General features: G+C 47.3%; 1 protein-coding gene across 7 annotated transcripts in view; it reads right to left on the reverse strand.

Annotated features, from left to right (window-relative positions):
• The window catches only part of LOC131398511 (zinc finger protein 184-like), a 40,690-nt gene extending 35,969 nt beyond the window's left edge, over positions 1-4,721 (reverse strand). For all 7 annotated transcript variants that reach the window (XR_009216906.1, XR_009216905.1, XR_009216904.1 and 4 more), the window contains exon 1: positions 4,663-4,721. Coding sequence is in view for 4 of the 7 variants with exons in the window: in XM_058532129.1 (XP_058388112.1) it covers positions 4,663-4,696 (34 nt within the window). In the remaining 3 variants the exon portion in view is untranslated. The remainder of the gene's footprint in view (positions 1-4,662) is intronic.
• Between the last annotated feature and the right edge of the window lie 10,839 nt (positions 4,722-15,560).

A 15,560-nucleotide genomic window follows, 5' to 3' on the forward strand; every position in this document is an offset into this window, starting at 1 on the left:
ATATCACCTCACACCCATTAGAATGGCTATAATCACCAAGACAAAAAACAACAAATGTTGGAGAGGCTGTGGAGAAACAGGAACCCTCACACACAGCTGGTGGGAATGCAAACTGGTGCAGCCTCTATGGAAAATGGTATGGAGATTCCTCAAAAAATTAAAAATAGAAATACCTTATGATCCAGCTATCCCACTACTGGGTATCTACCCAACGAACCTGAAATCAACAATCCAAAGAGGCTTATGCACCCCTATGTTCATCACAGCATTATTCACTATAGCCAAGAAGTGGAAGCAACCCAAGTGTCCCTCAACTCCATGACTGGATCAAGAAGATGTGGTATATATATACAATGGAATACTACTCAGCCATAAAAAAAGACAAAATTGTCCCATCTGCACAATATGGATGGACCTGGAGGGTATTATGTTACGTGAGATATGCCAGAAAGAGAAAGACAAACAGGGCATGATTTCACTCATATGTGGAATATAAACCAACACATGGACAGAGAAAACGGTATTGTGGTTACCAGGGACAAGGGGGGTGGGGGTGGGCACAAGGGGTGAAGGGAGACACGTATATGGTGATGGACAAACAAAAATATACAACCAAAAATTTCACAATGTTATAAACTATTAAAACATCAATAAAAAAAATTTTCTCTGTCTTGATGGGGGTGGTAGTTACACAGATTTATACATTTGTCAAAACCCACCAAACTGTACACTCAAAATAAGAACTTTATTGTCTCTAAATTACACATCAATAAAGCTGATTAAAAAGAAACTAGGTCCTCCCTGTCTCCCATGACCCAGTGTCTTTGGTTCTCCTCCAGTCTCCAGGCCTCACTGCCTCTGTCCCCTGTGCCTCCTCCTCTTGCCCTGCCCCACCGCCGCCCTCACACTTTGCCCTAAAAGAACCTCACCAGAGCCTGCGCCTTACCACTCCCTGAGACGCTGGTAACTCCCAAATCCTTCCTCCATCCTCCACCCCGCCCTGGTGCTCTGACCCTCAACTGCCCTGGTCTTCTCCCTCTGGATGTCACCCAGGCCAACGTCTGATTCATTACACTTCACCCGTATCATCCACTTGTCCCATCTTGGGACACAGCACCTCTATCTGTCAAGCTGCTCAGGCCAGAAATGGGAGGTTCCAAGGTCGGGCCTTCAGCCTCACCGCCACACTCTGATACCAAATCCTACAGACTCATCACCCCAAATCCCTCTTACTCATCTCCTGCCCCACTGCCAGAGTTCAAGTCTGAGTATCCCTTTGCCCGAACTACCACAGTGACCTCCTTCCTGGCTCTCCTGCCACTAACCCAGACCTCCTGTAACCAACCTATTTCTACAACGATGCCAGACTGATCTTTCTGAGACTCATTCATTTCTTTCATTCAACAAATGTAAATGGAGAACCTACTCTGCGCCAGCCACTGTTTTAGGCACTGGGAATACAGCAGTGAATAAGCCAACAACAATCTCTGCCCTCGTGGGGCTTACATTCTAGTCAGGGAGGCGGCAACACACAAGACAAACAAGTAAAAGCACAGGTTAGACAGTGTGGGAGCCAATCCCAAGGCTCTGGGCCTTCTGTGGTATGTGCCCTTGTGTTGCCCCTTCCCACAGAGAAAAGGCTGACCTGTGTAACCAGCTGCAGAAATAATGGCGTGCTTCTGGGGCTACATCACGAAAGACATTGTGGCATTTGCCCTGCTTTCTCTCAGCTCACTCACTCTGGGGGAAGCCAGCCACCACGCTGTGAGGGTGCTCAAGAAGTCCTGTGGAGAGTCCATGAGTGAGCAACTGAGGCCTCCTGCCAACAGCCAGCCCTGACTCGACACCCACAGGACGGCTTCATCTTGGAAGCAGATTCCACAGCCCAAGTCAAGTCTTTGGACGTCTGCAGCCCTGGCCCACAGTCTGACTGCACCCTCACGAGAGACTCAAGCTAGAAGCACACAACCAAGCTGCTCATGAATCCCTGACCCACAAAAGCAGTGTGAGAGAATACATGCCTGTTGTTGCTTTAAGTCCCTAAGCTTTGGGATAATTTATTATGCAGGAATAGATAATTAATACAGATGGTGAAGAGACAAGGAGAAAAATAAAGCAGGGAGGGGAGATAAGGAGTATGGGGCAGGGGCTACAATTTTAGAGACGATGTCCAGAAAAAGCTTCCTTATGAGGAAAAGAGCGAGGAAGCCAGCCACATGGATATCTGGGAGAAACGCATTCCCAGCAGAGGGACTAGCACCTGGAACATGCCTAGTTCCAGATACAGCAGGGGCCAGTGAAGCCAGTGCAGAGTGAGGGAGGGAGAGGAGACGAAGTTGGAACTCACAATCGGGGACTAAATGACACTGGACCTCATAGGCCATGCATGGTGAGACCTTGGCTTCCACTCTGGGAATGGGAGTCCGTGAAGGATTAACAGCAGGCAGGGGACATGGTCTGGCCCACTCTGTACCAGGATCATCCAGGTGCTGTGTGGAGAACAGGTTGGAGGTGGCACAAGTAGAAGCAGGGAGACCAGGTAGGGGCTATTCCAACAATCCAGGGAGGGATAATGTTGAGCACTGGAGAACCTGAGAAGAGTCAGAACCTGGATATACTGCAAAGGGAGAGCTAGTAGGGTTTGAGAGAATCAAACGTGGGATGTGAGAAAAAAGCAGAGCCAAGAAGTACTCCCAGATTTTTGGACTGAGCAGCTGGAACAAAGGAATTATCATTTGCTGAGATGGGAAAGAGTGCAGAGGAAGGAGGTCTGCAGAGAGAGCAGAAGTCACTTTAGACATTTAAGTTCAAAGAGTCTTAGATATCCAAGTGGAAATGCCAGGTGTGCAGCTGGGTATGTGAATCTGAAGTTCAGAGCAGAGATCTGGGCAGGAGATAAAAATTTAGGAGTCATCAGCTCATGGATGGCAGTTAAAGCCACAAGACTGGATGACATTTCCCAAGGAGTGAGCGCAGCTAGAGAAGGTGGGGGGAGGTGTCTGAAGAACAAGCCCTAGGGCCCTCCAGTCTTGAGGAGAGGGGGAGAGGTTCTTCATCTTAGGAGATGATGGACCAGTGATGGAGACTGACACAGTGACCAGGGAAGCCTGTCAAAACCCCAGCACCTCAGCTCAGGAAAGGAGACCCATCAGGGCATGAAAGGGGCCCTGTGACTCAGTGTTCTGTGGGCTCCCACGGTCTTTGCAACCTTTTTTTTTTTTTTTTTGCTTATGAAGAGTTGCCCTGAGCTAACATCTGTTACCAATTTTCCTCTATTTTCTATGTGAGCCGCTGACACAGCATGGTCATTGACAGACAGGTGGTGTACGTCTACGCCCAGGAACCAAACCTGGGCCGCTGAAGCAGAGCACACCGAACTTAACCACTAGGCCACCGGAGCTTCAACTTATGTTCTCGTTAACACCTTAATTATTATTTTACTGATGTTCTTTAAATAATTTTTTAAATTGCGGTAAAAATTCATAACAAAATTTGCCTTCTTAACCATTTCTAATTGTACAGTTTAGTAGTGTTAAGCATATTGACATTGTTGCACCAGAACTTTTTCACCTTGCAAAACTGAAACTCTGTCCCCATTACATAACAACTGCCCAGTCCCTCCTCCTCCCAGCCCCTGGCAACGACCATTCTACTTTCTGTTTCTATGAATTTGACTCTAGAGCCCACATATAAGTGGAATCATATGGTATTTGTCATTTTGAGACTGCCTTATTTCACTGAGCACAATGTCCTCAAGGTTCATCCATGTTGTAGCTTGTGTCAGAATTTCCTTCCTTTTTAAGGCGGAATACAACATTCCATTGTATGAATATACCATATTTTATTTATCCATTCATTTATCGATGGACACTTCCACCTCTTGGCTATTGTGAATAGTGCTGCTATAAACATGGGTGTGCAAATATCTCTTGGGACTCTGCTTTCAATTCTTTTGGATATACACCTAGAGATCATGTGGTAACTCTATTTCTAATTTTTTGAGAAAATTAAACAGTCCATACTGTTTTCTGTGATGACTGCACCATTTTACAATCCCGCGAATAGTGCACAAAGGTTCTATTTCTCTGCATCCTCGCCAACATCTGTTATATTCTGTTTTTTGAGAGTAGCCATACTAATGGGTGTGAGGTGATCTTTAAATGATTTTGATTGTGAAATATACATACAGGACAGTGCAAGAACCTTACAAGGAACAGAGAATTGGAAATAGAACATTCATGGAATTCTTGATACAGGTCAAGAAATAAACATTACTGGTGTCCCAGAAGCACCCCCTGCCCTGTCCTGGTAAACCTTTTCTCTTACAATCTCTCTCCTTCACCTCGCCACACTCCCCAGCTAATCACTCTTCTGGCTTTTACAGTAATAATTTCCTTGCTTACCTTTACAGTTCTATCACATCTTTGCACCCCTAAACAACAGAGCTTATTTTATTTTGCCAGTTTTTGAACTCTTTATTAATAAAATAATTCTGCATGTATTCGTGTGTGTTACTCTTCTGTTTAACACTGTGTAGGTAAAATTCACCAAAACTGTTCGTGCAGCTCTCATTTCTGGGTTTTCTGTATAGAATTTCACAGCAGGAAAATTCACCCTCAGCCTCTTGAAATACAAATCCACAGACACAGAGCGACGCTGTACCTGTCTCCCGGGGCTTCGGGGCAGGGGTCTCCATGGCGCCTCTCGGCAGCGTCCCCCCGAGGCGTGGGCAGTTCTGCAGACTCCCAGGTCCCAGGCCAGGCCCAGAGGAGCGGGTCCTGCCCCTGGGGCTCAGGGGACAGCGGCCTGCAGGTGAGCCCGGTGGGGTCACGCTCGCGGAGCCCCCTACGGTCGGGGTCAGGCCGGCTCGGCCAGCGCCCCGCGCCCCAGGCTGCGCTCACGCCCCATCACCCGCGCCCCGCGCAGCCGTCCCACACTCCGCCCGGGGCACCGCGCGCGGGGCCAGGGCAGGCCTCGGGCTTAGCCGCCCGGAGCAGGCGGGCGCGGAGCGTGGCCGGCAGACAGGCCCCGGGGCGGACCGACAGAACAACCGAGCCAGCCGACGAGCCTCTCACAAAAACACAGCGACCACCACAAAGGAGCAGCTCGGCGGCAGCCGCGGGAAAGTGCGCCTGCGCGGACCGAACGCCAACTATAACTCCCGGGAGCCTTTGCGCCGCACTGGTGGCGGACTCCATTTCCCAGAGGGCGTGTGGGGCCCCGGCCACGACCCGACCCGGAGGAGCGTGTAGCACAGTGTTCTGGGAAGTGTGGGTCCGGGGCCAGCAACCCTGCGCTGTGGCCGCGGTCGGCCCAGTCCCCGCTGTTTGTTGAGGAAACATCTGGAAGTGTAAGTGTGTGTGTTGTGTGTGTGTGTGTGCGCCCATGGCGGGGTGCTGGGGCGCTGCATATGTGTCTCATTGCGGGGGTATCGGGAGGACGGTGCCCAGGAACGTGGAACTGTCCTGTCAGTTCGTTCACGTCTCCAGGAGAAGTGGAGTAGGCTCCAGCTCACATCCGTCTTTGCAGGAATGACTCAGGCACCTCGGCCTAAGAACAGTAGAGGTGGTGGGCAAGCCTTCAAGGGGTTTCCCAGGGGCCCTGCCCTTGCTGCCCTTTCTGGAACGAGGCACCTGGGAGGAGGAGGTAGAACCCCAGCCCTGCTCTCAGACCGGGGGCCCCTGACCCGGGTCCACCCTCAGGAGCTGCGGAAGGAGGTTATGGGTGGTGGCCCCGCCTTGACATAGTTGACAGGCTCTAACACTGCCACCCTCCCTGACTTGGACCCCAGACTCAGCTTTGGCCACAAGCTTACCCAGCCGGCCTCCAGTATGTCCCCTATAAATCTTATCTCCTGGTGTTCACACCCTTGTGTAGTGCCTCCCACACTGAATAAGGCTGACTTGTGTAATGAAAAGGAACATTGTGGAAATGCTGGTGTGTGAATCATAAAGCTAGGTCATAAAATACATCGATTGCAGCTTCAGCCTTGCTCTCTTGGATCACTCACTCTGGGGCAGCCAACACCACATCCTAATGACACTTGAGCAATCTGTGGAGAGGTACACATGGAAAGAAACCAAGGCCTCCTGCCTCCAGCCTGCACTAATTTGCCACCCACAAGAGGGATTGATCTTGGAAGTGCATCCTCCAGCCCTTGGTGACATCTTGCAACCTTATGAGAGACCTTGAGCCAGAACAACCCAGGACAGCTAGACGTGGTGTACAATAATAAAAATTTATTGTTGTTTTAAGTCACTGATTTAAGAGTAACCTGTTGTACAGGAAAAGATAACAAATACAGATAAAAGTAGTATATATAATTAATGCAGCTAACTAATTCCAGTATTTGTAATAGGATGCTGTGAAAACAAAAACTGAAATGTGGGAGAAGCTTGGGAACCAGCAAAGAGCAGAAGCCAGAAGGACTTTGAGAAGCGTGGTAATGAAAGCATAAATGCCTTTGAAGGATCTATTAGAAGAAGTCTGATTGTCTTTGAGGAGGCTTTGGATGAGAGCTTGAAGGAAAAGGAGGAAAATGTTTTTGGAAATTGGAGAGAAGTAAATCCTTATTACAGTGGCAGTAAGTTTAGCAACACTGTCACCTGCAATAACATGGAAAGCAGAAAATGTACCTAATGAACTGGGTGATCTAGCTGAGGAGATTTCCAGCCAGAGTGTTGAAGGTGCTTCCTGGTTTCTTACTGCTTATAGTAAAATAGGAGAGGAAAGAAATCCACTATTAAACAAAAAGGAGCCATGAATTGCTGATTTTGAAAATTCCCAGCCTCTCCAGATGGCAAATAATGCTGAAATTAAAAAATGGTCTACAGGCAAAGATTAAATCTAGATCACAGTTAAGAAAACATGGCAAAAAGATGAAGTTTCATGAAAAGATGCTCAAGATCATTAGCCATCAGGGAAATGTACAAAAAACACAATGAGATACCACGTCACACCCCCTAGAATGGCTATAATAAGAGAGAGAGATAATAGCAAATGTTATGAAGGAAGTGGAAAAATTGGAACTCTCATACACTGCTGGTGGGAATGTAAAATGGTGCAGCTGCTTTGGAGAACAGTCTGGCAGTTCCTCAAAAGGTTAAAAATAGAGTTACCATATGACCCAACAATTCCACTCCTAGGAATATACCCAAGATAAATGAAAACATATGTCTGGGCTGGCCCCGTGGCTTAGAGGTTAAGTGTGCACGCTCCACTACTGGAGGCCCGGGTTCGGATCCCGGGCGTGCACCAACGCACAGCTTCTCCGGCCATGCTGAGGCCACGTCCCACATACAGCAACTAGAAGGATGTGCAACTATGACATACCACTATTTACCGGGGCATTGGGGAAAAAAAGGAGGAGGATTGGCAATAGATGTTAGCTCAGGGCTGATCTTCCTCACAAAAAAAATAAATTAATTAAAACATATGTCCACACAAAAACTTGTACATGAATGTTCATAGCAGTATTATTCATAATAGCCAAAAAGTGGAAACAACTCAAATGTCCATCAAATGATGAATGGGTAAATATAAGGTGGGATGTCCATACAGTGGAATATTATTCACTGATAAAAAGAAATAATTATTGATACATGCTACATCATGGATGGATCTTGATAACATTATGCTAAGTGAAAGAAGCCAGTCACAAAAGACAACATACTGTATGATTCCATGTATATAAAATATACAGAGTAAACAAATCTATAGAGACAGGAAGTAGATTAGTGGTTACCTAGGGCTAGGGGCCTGGGGAAAATAGAGAGTGACTGCTACTGGTTGTGGGGTTTTTTTGAGGGGTGATGAAAATATTCTAAAATTGCCTGTGGTGATGGTTACACAACTCTGTGAATGTACTAAAACCCACTAAATTGTACACTTTAAATGGGTAAATTGTATGGTATGTAAGTTATATCTCAAAGCTTTTAAATTTTTAAAAAGATGAAATTGTAAAATTATTTGTTAAGATCTCAGAAAGATCTAAGGGTGATGCCACAGAGAGCTATTCAAACCAAAGAGCTTCCTAGAAGCTTAAGTATGTTGTTCCTTGGACAGCTCAGCATAAGCCCAAAGTAAAGAAGGGCTTATTTCAAAGATATTTGTCGCTGTGGATTTTGTCTAATGAAGTGAACCCCAGTAATAGTCACAGGAGACCCACACTTTTTTTTTTTTTTTTTTTTTGTGAGGAGATCAGCCCTGAGCTAACACCCGCCAATCCTCCTCCTTTTTTGCTGAGGAAGACGGCCCTGGGCTAACATCTGTGCCTATCTTCCTCCACTTTATATGGGACGCCGCCACAGCATGGCTTACCAAGCAGTGCGTCGGTGCGCGCCCGGGATCCGAACCAGCGAACCCCAGGCCGCCGCAGCAGAGCGCGCGCACTTAACCGCTTGCGCCACCGGGCTGGCCCCGAGACCCACACTTTTTTAAGAGAATTGTATTGGCAGTTGTATTGGGACAGAGACAGTACAAAAGGAGAAGAGGCCTTTGGACCATCAGACTTCTATGGAACGTGAAGCAAGCTGAGAAAACAAAAACTATGCAGTTGTAAACACAAGAACTTTTCATGGGAAAGGAAAGATAACTCAGAGGGCTGAGCCAAAAGCCATGATGAATTATTCCCAGACTTTGAGGCCTAATCGAAGAATTTCCAACCTATACACTGCTGGATTTCATAATTACTAAGGACCAGTGATTCCTGTGTGCCTTCCCCCATTGTGAACAAGAGTGTCTAGACAGTTATCCTATGCCTGTCTCACCATGTATGTTGGGTGTATAGTGGGGGGGAGGGCAGTTGTGAGTTCAAATGTCTTCAGAGCAAGAGGAACTGCCTTCAAGGAAATGTACTTAAGAAACTACACCCCAGCCTCTTCCACACCTGGACCTGACGTAGATGACAAGATTATGGAGTTTGAGCAGATGCTGTAATAGCAAGAGACTTTGAGGGCCTTAGGAAAGGATGAGTGTATTTTGCATGTGGGAGAGATGTGAATCATTGGAAGCTGGAGGTGGACTGTGGGAGTCAACCTCCAAGTAGCCCCCAATGACTCTTGCTTCCTGGTGCTCATGCCCTTGTATAGTCCCCTCCCACACTGAATAGAGCTGACTTGTGTAACCAATAGGATATAGCAGAGATTACACTGTGTGAATCTTTTTTTTTTTTTGGTGAGGGAGATTGGCCCTGGGCTAACATCAGTTGCCAACCACCTTCTTTTTGCTTGAGGAAGATTGTCCCTGAGCTGACATCTGTGCCAGTCTTCCTCTATTTTGTATATGGGATGCTACCACAGCATAGTTTTTTTTTTGTTTTGTTTTGTTTTTTGTTTTTTGTTTTTTTTTTTTGTGAGGAGATCAGCCCTGAGCTAACATCCGCCAATCTTCCTCTTTTTTCGCTGAGGAAGACGGCCCTGGGCTAACATCTGTGCCTATCTTCCTCCACTTTATATGGGACGCCACCACAGCATGGCTCACCAAGCAGTGCGTCGGTGCGCGCCCGGGATCCGAACCAGCGAACCCCGGGCCGCCGCAGCGGAGCGCGCGCACTTAACCGCTTGCGCCACCAGGCCGGCCCCCACAGCATAGTTTGATGAGCAGTGTGTAGGTCCACACCCGGGATCCAAACCTGCAAACCCTGGGCTGCAGAAGCAGAGCACACGAACTTAACCACTGTGCCACTGGGCTGGCCCCTACACTGTGTGAATTTTGAAGCTAGGTCATAAAAGGCATTACAGCTCTGCATTGCTCTCTTATATTATTCACTCAGAAAAGCCAGCTGCCACGTCATGAGAACACTCAAGCAGACCTATGGAGAGGTCCACACAGTGAAGAACTGAGGCCATCTGCTGACAGCCTGCATGGACTTGCCAACCATATAAGTGAGCCATCTTGGAAGTGTCTTCCAGCCCCAGTCAAGCCTTCAGATGACTGCAGCCCTGGCAGACATCTTGACTGAGACCCCAAGCTAGAACCATCCACGTAGGACATTCCCAAATTCCTGATTCACAGAAATTGTGTGAAATAATAACTGTTTGTTATTGTTTTAAGTCACTAACTTTGGAGTTATTTGTTACACAGCAATAGATAATTAATTCTCCTGCTATATGCAGGACCAATGTTAATCAGAAGCAACTGACTAGATGGTAGGTATATGTCTGGCTGTATGTCTGTTTGAAAATGGAGGGGCTGGCCCGATGGTGCAGTAGTTAAGTTCGCAGGTTCTGCTTTGGCAGCCCAGGGTTCGCCGGTTTGGATCCTGGGCACAGACCTACTCACCACTCATCAAGCCATGCTGAGGTGGCATCCCATATAGAAGAGCTACAACTCTACAACTATGATACACAACTATATACTGGGGCTTTGGGGAGCAAAAGAAAAAAGAGGAAGATTGGCAACAGATGTTAGCTCAGGGCCAGTTTTCCTCAAAAAGAAAATTAAAGTGTGCCTCTGTGTATGCACTTGCGAATATGTGCATGACTGGGTTTTCCAGGAGGACTCTGTGTGTGGCTGCTGGGTTGCGCGTCTAGTCTGTGTGTCTTCGTATATTTGTGCTCTGTGTGTGTTTGTGTGCCACTGTGGCTCTCACAGACCTACACGACTGATTGTGTGTGCTTGCTCTGGCCTCACAGTTCTCATCTGTGCTCTGACTGTCTGGGTGCGTGTGCTTCTGTGTGACAGTGTAACCATGTCCCTATTTACAGGACAGAGTGTGGGTAGTATGCTGGCTGCTATCTCACAGTCCATTCTATTTGGGGGGATGTGGCTGTGTGTGTATGCATCTGTGTACAAGTGACACTGTGCCTGTAGGTCTGGTCCATATGTGACATTGCCTGTGCCTCTACCCATGACTGCTCTGTCATGGTCTGTACACACATGCACCTGAGTGTTTGTTATCTGAGTGGCTCTTGTCTCACAGCTCTGGTTTGTGTCTCCGTGTGTGTGTATGTGTGTGTGTGGTGTGTGTGTGCACCTGGTGGTGAGTGTGGAGAGTTCAGGTGGTGTAACCTCTGAGTGAGATGGACAAGGCTCCAGGGGCACCTGCCAAGTCCTGACTGTTGACCTACCCTTTGCTTCCATCCTCATGGATGAGAGTAGGCCCATTTCTCTTTGCCTGGGACCACCCAGAGCTGGAGGGAAGGGGCCCTCAGGAAGCCCCAGCTCCTGCACTTTGCCCCTGGGTCTTTCTTCTGACAGCAGGGGGTGGGGGCAAGCTACGAGGGGAGGGGTCCGCAGAGGTGCATGACTCCCCGGTCCTTCTCATCCAGGGTAGAGATGTGGCCACCATGAGGGTCTGTAGCACGTGTGTTTAGGAGTCCTGGGAGGGTGAGACATCTGCTTGGCTTTTGCTGGGAACCACCAGGGTGAGGCATGGATGCTCTGGTCACAGAAATCAGGGCAAGGGTGGGGGCATAGTGGGCCCAGACTGGGTGGCTGCTCCCTCCCAGGCTGTGCTTGGCAGGAACTCAAAGCCAGTGTGGCAGGCACTGAGGAGATGTCCAGCTGGAAGGAGGGAGCTGATGGCCTGTGCCATTCGGAAGCAGGAGGGGCTGTGTCATCAAGAGACCTTAGGCTAAGACCCTCGTTATGCTGACCGAGAATAAGTGAAGTTCAGTGAGTGTCAGAAGCACACTTTTGCTCTTCTTCCCCAAGTCCCTCAAGCATCAGGGCCAGGCATGATGCTAGGGGCAGCTGGGTCTCCAGGCAGAGTTTCGTCTCCTGCTTTTCCATGAGTCCTCTGGACCTGCTGTGAGCAGGAAGATGTCTGACTACTCTAGGGTAAGCGCCCAGTGAGAAAGCTCTTCCCTGGGCTCAGGGATCCGCCTTTACTCCCCTTCCACCAAGAGCAACAACAACAAAAAAGAACAGAACGCTCAGTAAGGTTCAGTTACCTCAGACGCACAAAAGAGAGCCAAAAAGGTGATTGCTATTTTCTTGGGTATAAGCCAGCCAACAATGCCTATTTTTATTTCTCCCTGATCACAAATCTGCCCACCCATCCTGATGACTGACATGTGTCAGAGGCCTGCCCTACCTACACCTGGAGAAAACCCCCCTTGCCTGACCGTGGCTCTGGGGGCCAGAGTGGACCCCTGACCAAAGGCAGCCAAGCCCAATTCCCAAGCCAAATCCCAGGGGTTGAGAATTCTGACGGGAGAAACCAGTGTGCTGAGCTGGCCTGAGGGTCCTAGAGGGCAGTGGGACCAGGAGTCATTATGGGGCTCCTGCAAGGAGGACACATGTAGGAGGAGGGCCCATACAGCCTCAGAGAAAGCCAGGCAGCACAGCCCCATTCCTGCAGGCCCCATTCTCAGCTCCAGCCCCTAGGCACATGGCTCCACTTCCTGCCTCCAAATTCAGTGAGCTCCTCTTGAACCCCCACAGTAAACTGTGTCTGTCTTGAACTAGCTTGAGACCTGTAGACCTCTGTGGGAGATCATCTGGAAGACAGCCACCAACAATTCCTCCATCCCTGTTTGTGCAGGCCACACCTCCCTGCAGGAGCGCATCTTGGTTATGTACCGCTGCCTAACCAGCCAACCCAAAGTCAGGGATGTAAGACAACTGCCATTTTATTACGTTCATGGATTCTGTGAGTCAGGAATTAGGATGGGGCACAGGGGCTCATCTCTGTTCCACAGTGACTGGGGTCTCTGACAGCCGGGAAGACTGTCATAATTGGGGATGACTCAATGGTTGAAACCTGGAATCATCTGGAGGCTTTATCACTGGCATGTCTGGCACCTGGGCAGGAAGTCTTAAAGGCTGGGCTCAGCGAGGGCTCAACCTGAGAACCTGATCACGGTCTTTCCACGTGGCGTGGGCCTCTCACAGCATGGTGGCCTTGTTCTGGGCAGCATCCTGCAAGAAAGTGAGTGTCCCAAGAAGCCACACAGCCTTTTATGATCCAGCCTTGGGAGTCACACAGCATCACTTCCACCACACTCTGCTTAAAGCAGTCGGGAGCCACCCTAGATTCAAGAGGAGGAAACACAGAGTCCACCTCTCAGTGGGAGGCGTGTCAGAAAGTTTGTAGCCATTTTTTAAAACCACCAGTTTGCCCTCTGACCAAAAATTATTTACATTCATTCTTCCCACGTGCAAAATACACTCACCTCCTCACAAGTGCCCCTGAAAGTCTCATCCCATTACGGCATGGGGCTCAGGTTCAAGGTCCAGAATCTTTATCTAAATCAGGTACAGGTGCAGGTAAGGCTCCTCAGGTGCAGTTCTTGGTTTGACTTTGGGTGTGACTCCTCTAGATCTGAAGACTTGCAAATGAAGAAGATGAGTGAGCTGCACCCCGTCACCCCACAGACACGGAGGGACAGGTGTAGGGTAACTGCAGTCGACACAACCATCCTGAAAGGGTTAAGGGTGGAACACAGCGCTCACTGGACCATAGGGATTCTAATGTTCAGCTAACACATGTCATTTTTCCTTGATTAGGACCCAATCCTGCTCCCTGGGACTAATTCTCTGCAGCTCTGGTCTGTCTCTGAGTCATCCTTCCTTTTCCATAGGAAATAGCCTCTGTTCACAACTGAGTAGTTCTCTCAGCCTGCTTCCTGCTTACAGAAGTTTGGGGGTCCAGAGGCATCTTTTCATTTTGTTCTGTCTCTGTCCCTTTAAGTATAACTGATATAATTCTTTTAAAAACTTTGTGGGTCTCTTATGTATTAATTATAAAATCCACTTCTTTAGACAAAAACCAAACACCCCAAAATCTCTTCAACATAACCCATTTTCTACCTGAGCACCATATGAAGCTGCTGTGGATACACCCTTTAAATGTTAGAATCCCTGTTGTTTAAAAGCGAGGGTCTGCAAAGCACACCAACTTAAATCTTTCTGAAGTCTTAACAAAAGGTTTTATACCTTGGCTTCATCTTTACCATGAGACTGTTTTCCTGACAGCACCCTGGATTTGATGTGAGGTCCTGTCTTACTCTGAGACCCCTTTGCTGGCTGGAAAAGCTGGCCTAAGCCCTTTGCATCTCTTCCCAATGCCACTTGAAAACCAAGTAGCTCCTTTATCACTTCATCTCTCTCCTTTCTCCTGTTTTTGTAGGCAGCCAGAAGAAGCCAGGTGGCACCTTCAACACTACCTAGAAATCTCCTTAGCCAGATCCATCAGCTCATTAGGTATATTTACTACTTTCCACTTCGCTGAAGTGACAGTTTTGCTACACTTTCTACCTCTATATAATAAAGGGTCCTTTTCCTCCATCTTCCAATAACACGTTCCTTTGCCTTCTTTCAAGCCCTGTCAGCCTTTTCTTTTTTTTTTTTTTTTAAAGATTTTATTTATTTATTTTTTTTCCCCCAAAGCCCCAGTAGATAGTTGTATGCCATAGCTGCACATCCTTCTAGTTGCTGTATGTGGGACTCGGCCTCAGGATGGACAGAGAAGTGGTGCCTCGGTGCACGCCCGGGATCCGAACCCGGGCCGCCAGCATCGGAGCGCGCTCACTTAACCACCAAGCCACGGGGCTGGCCCCCTGTCAGCCTTTTCAAGGTCCATCCTGCCTCTGCCCCCTGGTCAGTCCCCAACTCAATGCCACTTGTCTTATGTCTTATGTTCTATGGCAGCACTCCACTTGCAGAATCAGATTGTCTATTTCTTCTTGAGTCAGTTTCAGTAGTTTGTGTCTTTGTCTGTTTCATGTAAGTTATCTAAATATTTGTCACTATTAATGTACCCTCTTTCATTTTGGATTTTAGTCATTTGAGTTTTCTCTCTTTTTCTTAGTCAATCCAACTAAAGATTTGTCAGTTTTGTTGCTCTTTCCAAAGAACCGATTTTTGGTTTCATTATTTTCTCTATTGTTTTTCTATTTTCCTTTTCATTTATTTTCATTCTAATATGTATTATTTTCTTGCTTCTGCTTGCCTTGGGTTTAGTTTGCTTTTATTTTTCTAGTTTCGTAAGGTGGAAGGTTATGTTATTGATTTGACAGCTTTCTTCTTTTTTTAATGTAGGTGCTTACAGCTATAAATTTCTCTCTAACCAGTACTTTTGCTGCATCCCATAAGTTTTGATATGTTGTGGTTTCACTTTCACTCATCTCAACATATTTTCTAATTTCCCTTGTGATTTCTTCTCTGACCAACTTGGTATTTAGGAGTTTGTTAGTTAATTTCCACCTCTTTGTGAATTTCCCAAATTTCCTGTTTTTCATTTCTTTGTGCTCAGAGAACATATTTTGCATTATTTCAATTCCTTTTAAATGTATTTAACCTTGCTTTATGGTCTATCCTGGAGAATGACATATTTCTACAAGAGAAGATGTGTATTTTGCTGCTGTTGGGTGAGGCATTTCTATAAATTTGTTAGGTTTAGTTGGTTTATAGTGTTCTGCAAGTCTCCTATTTCATTGCTGATCTTCTGTCTACTTTTTCTGTCCATTATTGAAAGTGGGGTATTGAAATCTCCAACTCTTACTGTTGAATTATCTAGTTCTCCCTTCAATTGTGTCGGTTTTTGCTTCATGTATTTTGGGGCTCTGTTATTAGGTGAATATATGTTTATAATTGTTATATTTTTCAATGGATTG

This window comes from Diceros bicornis, chromosome 35, assembly GCF_020826845.1.
Source record: "Diceros bicornis minor isolate mBicDic1 chromosome 35, mDicBic1.mat.cur, whole genome shotgun sequence".
NCBI classification, from domain to species: Eukaryota; Metazoa; Chordata; class Mammalia; order Perissodactyla; family Rhinocerotidae; genus Diceros; species Diceros bicornis.